General features: G+C 37.8%; 1 protein-coding gene across 2 annotated transcripts in view; it reads left to right on the forward strand.

Annotated features, from left to right (window-relative positions):
• The window catches only part of LOC136866194 (ATP-binding cassette sub-family C member 4), a 371,709-nt gene extending 363,628 nt beyond the window's left edge, over window positions 1–8,081 (forward strand). For both annotated transcript variants that reach the window (XM_067142938.2, XM_067142939.2), the window contains exon 25: window positions 7,914–8,081. In XM_067142938.2, the coding sequence (XP_066999039.2) occupies window positions 7,914–7,985 (72 nt within the window). In that variant the 3' untranslated portion in view covers window positions 7,986–8,081. The remainder of the gene's footprint in view (window positions 1–7,913) is intronic.
• Window positions 8,082–8,499: the final 418 nt, after the last annotated feature.

Below are 8,499 nucleotides of genomic sequence, written 5' to 3' on the forward strand. Positions count from 1 at the left end.
TTCAGACTCTAGGTCAGGGATACAACTGGGGAGGATGACCAGTACCTCGCCCAGGCGGCCTCACCTGCTATGCTGAACAGGGGCCTTGGTGGGAGATTGGATGATTGGAAGGGTGAGACAAGGAAGAGGGAAGGAAGCGGCCATGGTCTTAAGTTAGGTACCATCCCGGCATTTGCCTGGAGAAATGGGAAACCACGGAAAACCACTTCCAGGATGGCTGAGGTGGGAATCGAACCCACCTCAACTCAGTTGACCTCCCGAGGCTGAATGGACCCCGTTTCAGCCCTCGTACCACTTTTCAAATTTTGTGGCAGAGCCGGGAATCGAACCCAGGCCTCCGGGGATGGCAGCTAATCACACTAACCACTACACCACAGACGCGGACAGTTTTCAAATATCGTTAGTATAAACTATAAAGTCTGTGGAATTAAGTCACATTTTTAATAAGTATACAACTTGTTTCGTAACATACCTGTCTTCCGTTACATGTAATTTGCAATGAACATTTCGAACTACTGTTCGACTCATTGGCTGAATGGTTAGTGTTGAGGCCTTGGATTCAGAGTGTCCCGGGTTCGATTACCGGCCGTGTGGGGAATTTTAATCGCCTCTGATTAGTTCTTTTGGCCCAGGGAGAGGGTGTGTGTGTTTGTCCCAACACTTTCCTCTTCATATTCAGACAACACACAATGCTATCAACCACCACAGGAAAGCACAATAGTGATTACATCCCTCCATTTTGGGTTGGCGTCAGGAAGGGCATCCGGTTGTAAAATAGGGCCAAATCCACATGTGCTATACAGTTCGCAACCGCGTCTGCACAGGTGTGGAAATGGTGGTAGAAAAGGAAGAAGAATAACGTTTCATACTACTGCTAAATATTATGAGAAACTCTTAGAATTACTATTTTTGTTTTCATTACTGCTTAAACTTAGTTAACGTTTCCTCTTTAGTACAATTGTATTTTGTTGAAATAGTAGTATTATATTATGTTATAAACCCCCTACAAGTTTTGAACTGTAGGGTGTATTGAAATCATTGAAAGTTGGTATTTATTCTGAACGTTATTAACATCGAGTGGATATATAGGACAAAAACTCTATTTGTTTCAATCATAATAGCGTATGATTATTATTAAACATAATATTAACTTGCACTTGCTTTAGCAATCCTATAGTTCCATATAATTTGAATAGTTTCAAACAGAAAATAATATTTTCTGATTAAATTACATTCGCATTAGTGTATATAACTCCAGGACACTATAAGGAGAGCAGGCATGGCTTGTAAAGTGACCTGGTTAAAACCCAAAAGGAACTCACATTACAGAACACATTTGTGCTGCACGTGTTTACGTATCTGCATCATAGATGGTGCTACTAGTTCCTCGGAATCGATTCCGGAATTGGGTACCCGATTCTTCAGGCATATGGAATTGATTCCTCGCGATTCCAGTCGCAACCCATCACTATCAAAATGTTTTCATTCCTCCTCTGAGGGGGAAGGCGGGCCTCTTGGATGGTAACTCCATCTCTCAGGCCAGGAGATTTGTTACAGTGAAGTAGTTGCTCAGAAAAGTTGATGGGCTTGGTGGCCATGGCCTATACTAGGAACTTCCTCACCATTCGCCTTGATTCTGGAGAACGGAAAACCATTCCCAGGACAGCTGATGGTTGGGGCCAGCCATGAGATCCACCTGTGCCATCTCCTGAATACAGAAGCGTAGAGCTATGGTAGAGCCGTGACCACCCCTCCTCTGCTCGGTTGAATACTGAAACAGATGATGGAGGATACATTTAAGGGAAAGAATGTAAGACGGAGACCCAAAGTAATGGTGGGGATGGAGCGGTTCGGTTTGAAGCAAGTACTATGACATCATTGCTTGGTTAAACCAAGTAAAGAGTCAGGTACAACTTGCTAGCAGTAAATTTAAACTTTATATTGACCTTCTAAGCTACAGTTTACATTTATAAAGTAGATTATCAGTTATCATCCATGGTATTATGCTTTGTACTTTCTATTATTGGTTATTTGCACCATTTTCATAATGTAATATAAATTTAAAACATAACATAACAAACGGTGTAGGACTACTTACAAATCTGCGCTTAATATGAAGCATATCAAGTAGACATAAATAAAGTAATAAACATACAAATGAATAAATAAAATAAATATTAATGCATATGGAAAAACATACCGTATTCCATAATGTGATCAATGACTAAACAAAATCCAGTTCTTTGAAATGTGCCTAAACTCATATAATATCAAACATTTCATTGATAGCAATGTGGTAAGGAGTTAAATGACAAATCTGTTAAGATAACATCAGCAATGGAAGTAAGTAAAGTATACAAATGAACTCAATTCTTCATCTTGTGACAAGCATTCAAATCAGACACAACATATACACAGACAGTATGGGAAGTACCGTCAGTGTTCTGTATTGCATGGAACAGGTGTTATAGAGGAGGAATTTCTATTCAAAAATAGTTTCAGCTTGTTTTGCAGAAAGTGATGACCTTCGGTCTGAAAGAATTTATCCAGCACATGAAAATACCTCCTCTGTGGGCATAGATGTAGCAGGTATGCTGAGGTATTATACCAGGAAATAGTTGTTGGCCAAGAGCATGGGAAGGATCTCAGGTTGTGTACGGTTACTGTTGGAGCAGGTACAGAGAAGGATGATTTCGCAGGGCGAATAATAGGTGGTAATTAAAATTTTTGACAATATTTATTAATAATCTCAAGCAAATCACCCTGCTTCTCATTCATCAAAAATTAAATCTTCAATTGATCTCTTCAGAATGCAATTAAATGACTGAAATATATACGCTATTATGATTGAAACAAATAGAGTTTTTGTCCTATATATCCACTCGATGTTAATAACGTTCAGAATAAATACCAACTTTCAATGATTTCAATACACCCTACAGTTCATCTAAGATTTCACACCTAGACTCAAATTGAAAATAACACTTTGATCATAAACCTTCATTCAACCACTTTGTCAATTGATCAAGATTTTTAGAATGCAAAGAAAATTAAATCAATCACTGTTGGTGCAAACCTAAAGTCTGTCTAAAATTATTAAACATAATATTAACTTGCACTTGCTTTAGCAATCCTATAGTTCCAATTAAATATTTTCAATCACTTGCTGAAGAAATCCTACAGTTCCTCTAAATAAATTAAACAAGATTTTTAAATTGTGCACTTATTATAGAACAAGCGCTACAGTTCAATTAAGTTGTTGTGAAATGACTTCAGATTACACAAACTTCGAAAAGAATGTCCTAAAGTTCATTTAAAAATGGATCTCCAGTTATGCTTGCTTTGGAGAGAAACCTAAAGTTCATTTAAATATGACCTAAAGTCTCGTTAAATGACCTACAGTTTCTACAAGTAGTAGGATTAGAATTCACATGATCAAAAATTAGTTTGTTAGACGAGGCACTTTTCATTTGATAAACGTAGCACTGTTGAAAATTGGGATTGGTTGAGTGCCTTATTAAAAAGTTAGTTATCATCTAAGTGTAATTACTCACTCAAGAAAATGTAAAATACACTTATATCACCTGTGTACTGCTTATAAGAATGGATGAAGTACGGCTCTGCAGCTTGATGACTGGAACTTCTGCAGCGAACAGCCTGAACTCGAACTCGGCACCAGCAGCGTACCATGTTCCATCCCACGAAAACACCACGTTTTAATCCCTCGTAGATACCATGATTAATCCCTCGCTGGATACCACAAATATCCCTCGAAGACACCACAGATAATCCCACACTGGATAGGACATTCAAAGTAGTGTGAGATTACGATACTTTGCCAAGATTTCCGGTGTTTTAAAAAGACATGTTGAAACACGGAAAAGTTCAATTGGCACTATACAGCTAGTTGTAGCACTGTTAATTATCATTAATGAGTTGCATTTCACACTGAAATAAGTTTGAATGCACAGTTTGTACTCGCACTTTTATAATATGGCATTGAATACGTGACTTGAAATAGCTCAGTCTATGTCACAGTTCGAACTACACGTCAAGTTTCTGTGGTAATAAAATGAAAACATTTCTGAAGTTGAAAACACAGTCTTTCACTACTCAGTTTATAAAACATGAAATTAGACACTAGCACAGTTCGTAATATCCACAAATTATGTCGTAAATTCTGTATTAGAATGACTATCACAGTCCATTAAATACTCGAGTAAATGCAATTAACACCACTTCTATAACAGTCTCTGAATCCTAATATTCACTGCTTAAGTGGATTTTATGAATGAGTTTTCATAATAAGGGTTTGTATAACCTAATATCACCATAAAATGTCCTAAATATTCAGTTCTTTTCTTATGACATTGATCGAATGGTCAAAAAAAAATATATATGAAAATTAGCTACACTCAGTCCTATTAATCACTGAATATTTGAGTGGAATAATACTTCAAATAGTTCACAATCGTAATTATCTACGGGAAATATGTCTCAAAGCTCATGAAATTGTCACTAGTTGAAAGTTTAATTTATCAAACACAATTTCCTGATATGCTTGTCACTGTAAGTGGTCACGACAGAGTTCAAATATATGAGGAATTAATAAAGTCCATAATACTGTCGAATGGCAAATCAAACACTGGTATTCTCAATTCTACCTAAATACACAGTTAGTATCACGAGATCACTTGTTCAAGAAATTCGTAAATCGTATACGACGAAACTCAATTTGATAGAACATTGTAATATTTCACACGTCCACGATGCGGTTGAAGTTTCACTTATTACGATCTTGCACAAATTCAAAGTCTTAGAAAATGACTTTTCTCGTATCTCGCGATGAAGCAGCATGACCTTCAGTCATGATCGAGTTGTAGATTTCAACTGACTATCCCCCTCAAGTCATTGACCTATTTATATTCTGCTGGAAGCGAGCTCACTGGGTCAAGCGACAGAGGAGTGGTTACGTATCCCAAACTTCTACTCGTCATATCTTCTAAACTAATAGATGGATTGATCTCTTATTTTTATCAGTGTACATTTGAAATGTGGGCTACATGTTGGTGTTTGTCTCATTTTTATCTATCAAGCCATTTAGAAGTTACAAAAATAATTTCTGGACATTTCCATGGGGAGGTAAGATACATGTGGCGCTGACGTCACTTGACCTTGTTCCCCTCTCTCGCTGTCTCCCTCACACTTACACAGAGCAGTAGAGATGAGAACATTCCCTCATACAGCTGTTTCTGATGTTACAACTCAGCCGTTCTTTCATGATTAAAGATTTTATAACACTGATGTGCCAGGGCCTATGCCTTCCTGGTACAGTATGCAAGAGCAAGTTCTCTTAAGAGTCAATGAATACTGAATTTTCATGACTGCATTGTAATCGAAATAGGCTTTCAACCTATTAGGTCGTGTTACGTACAATTAGTACATGTTGAAGAGATGTTAAGTACAGAACAAAAATGGCGAACTGGACACCAGTGGGATCTGAACCCACAACCACCCGATTTTGCGTAGGTAGCTCTACCAATTAAGCTATGGTCGCCTAGCTCATCTTTGATCTGTTGGAAAGGATCTAAGCTACAGGTCTGGCTCTAACCTCTGTCCTCTACAACCCTCAGTGACTGCATGTCTTTGCATACAAAAGTAGCCAAACTCCTATGCAACTTATTTTTTCCTGCACTATCTCTTTCATATGCAGGAATGGAATTACTTTCATGATGTGAAACTGTATCTTGTACAATGTCCTTACAATGCACCCGTTTTATGTGATTCCATAAATTTGATGTTCCTCCACCTGTACAATAGCTTTGATTGCAAATTTTGCAAATAATGGATTTTCCACTTGGACTGCTAGTAAAATATTGCCATGTTTGGGAGGACTTTCGTGGCATTATTGCTTCTTTCTTATTATAAATATCGGTAGAATATATAGTGCAATGACTTTAAATAAAGATATATATGTAAGAAAACATACAAATTTTACAGTCTGGAGTCTGAACAACAGCACAGTAATGTTGCGAGTGTAGCCTGGCTGGAAGGTTTACTGAAGCACCTGCAGCACTATATGGAGTATTTGAGTTGAATCGGTGCTGCGCTGTGACGTCACGTAACATCAAGAACTGAGTTACTCTACAGTTCTACTCGCTCCATCCCCACCACTAACCCAGATCAAGATAGATAATTTGTCAAGACCAGCATAAGAAGAAAGAACCTGGACTAGCACAGAATTACAGAAGAATGAGGAGAGAGAGGAAGCTGGGGAACTACCACAAATGCCCCATCTGGCTGGAGCTGGAAAAGGTTAAAGGATGATGAAAGGGAGAATATTAATTTAGGTTTTGTTCCAGTCATTTGGCCTGTCCACCAAAAAAACAAAATTAGATACTGTATCAATCACTTGGAATAACTTTTTAAAGTACCTTCTATGTCATACATAGAAAGATAGTATCATGAATATGAACGAAGAAAGACGAGACAAAGACGAACACAAAAACATAAAAGGGCAAGGACGTATCTGCATCTTCAAATTTTACTGCTGTATTTACCTTTCTGGCTCTTCCTTTTTCCTGTGTTTATCTAGGCTTCTTTGCATCCGATACTTCCCACGTCAAGACTGCTATCTGTAACAATGGCCCCTTATTAATGTGAAATCCCACCCTCATAATGAAACTGAAAAGCAGAAACAAGTTTGTCAAAGATGAGAAGAAATGGATGTAAAAGGATTGGGACTAATGAGGAGAGTGTCATTCTATTTGAAGACAACATGGTATGAAAATATGGAGATTGTCCTTATCCTTGGGTGTTTAAATGTTTATCCTTGTCTTCTTTTTTTTGCTCCTTCCTCTGATGCTGACTTGTCATTCATTGTGTTTATCCTTGACTTGATTTGTCATCCATTAAACAGAGTTTACATGGGGACTATAGACTGGACAATACAACAGGATAAGATAATATTTTCCTCGTGTGCACGAATGAACCGAGAAAGAGGACAATGACTGAGCTAGTGTCTTGCGAGTTAGCCTCGCTTCCTATCTATTGGGACAATGTCTTCTTTCCACCATCGATCTTACTGTTCTGTCCTCGTGTGAATGCTCTCGGGACAGAAACACACAGAAATAGGCTAAAGGCGGGATATGAGGCCAAGCGTTTGTCAAAATGTCACCTAAGTAAGAAGTAGGATTATGACTTAAATTCCAAGTTCATTAGTGTTTGTAGAGAGCATGAATGCCTGTAGGGAATACAGCAATAACCAATGTCAGGACAACACGATCGGCTATTAGATTTAGATTGAAAGGAACTCAAAAATAGGATCAAAAGCCTCAGATGAATGTACCTGATAGAGGTAAACAAGAATACAAGATTCTTATGCAATCAGGTACTGGTGCAGATGGTTTGTAGCCTGTAAGTAAAAAATACCATGGTTTGAAAATTTTAAAAACTTTCTGTTGACATCCTCATACATGTTTTGTATTATTGAGAATCTTCTTCTAATTCCTTTAAAATAAAACCCTAATGAAGAACTGCATGTCATCCATTTCCATATCCACAGTCTTTTATTATTGTTGGTTAATTCATCTCCTATTAATACTCCATCCAATACTTCTGCTTACAAGATTTGTAATCATTTTCTTCGTTTTCCTTGAATCTGTTTTGTTGAAACAAGAACATTGTCTTGTCTTGTACTGTGCAACTGATGGGCTGTTTAAGGAACACAGGACAGTATACTATTATCCTGTGCTGCAAATTGTCCTTGTGTAAACTTGGCTTTATTCATTTTAGTGTTTAGTTCCATTTGTTTCAAAAGACATTTAGGTAAACTAGATGTAGGTAACTATGGTAAGTAAAGTTCACTTTTTACTCTTCATGCTGTTCACTTTCAATTTTTTTCTCTCTTTCAGGCATTCCAGTCAAAACATGTGTCTGATGCTGACGAGCTTCCTAGTCCTGAAGCAATTGTAACAAGGCTGTAAGGCTGAATTTCACCTTCATCGAACTTCATTGTAAATAGATTTTAACATCAACATTATCATGTTTAATAAAGTTCATAAATATTGACTATTGAAAAAGTGGGTGCACTGTTTGTGTCATGTAGCTATTAGATTGCATTAGAAAGATAGTGAGTTTCAACCTCACTGTCGGCAGCCCTGAAGATGGTTTTCTATGGTTTCCCATTTTCACACCAGTCAAATGCTGGGGCTGTACCTTAATTAAGACCATAGTCACCTCCTCCCTACTCCTAGCCCTTTCCTATCCCATCATCCCTTAACCTATGTCAGTCATTTTGCCTTATGATAAGTGTTGAGCAGAGGTATGCACTACCCTTGTGGGATGCTTGCTTCTGTACCCCATGGTGGGTAGATGGTTCTGGATGGTATGACTGCTCTTTGTTGTTAGATTACCAGTCTACTTTCTAGGGGTAGTGAGCCCGTCTCTTATCTGGAAACCCAAGGTTCAATTCCTAACCAAGTCAGAAATTTTTACCTG

The sequence above is a fragment of the Anabrus simplex genome, chromosome 3 (genome assembly GCF_040414725.1).
Source record: "Anabrus simplex isolate iqAnaSimp1 chromosome 3, ASM4041472v1, whole genome shotgun sequence".
NCBI classification, from domain to species: domain Eukaryota; kingdom Metazoa; phylum Arthropoda; class Insecta; order Orthoptera; family Tettigoniidae; genus Anabrus; species Anabrus simplex.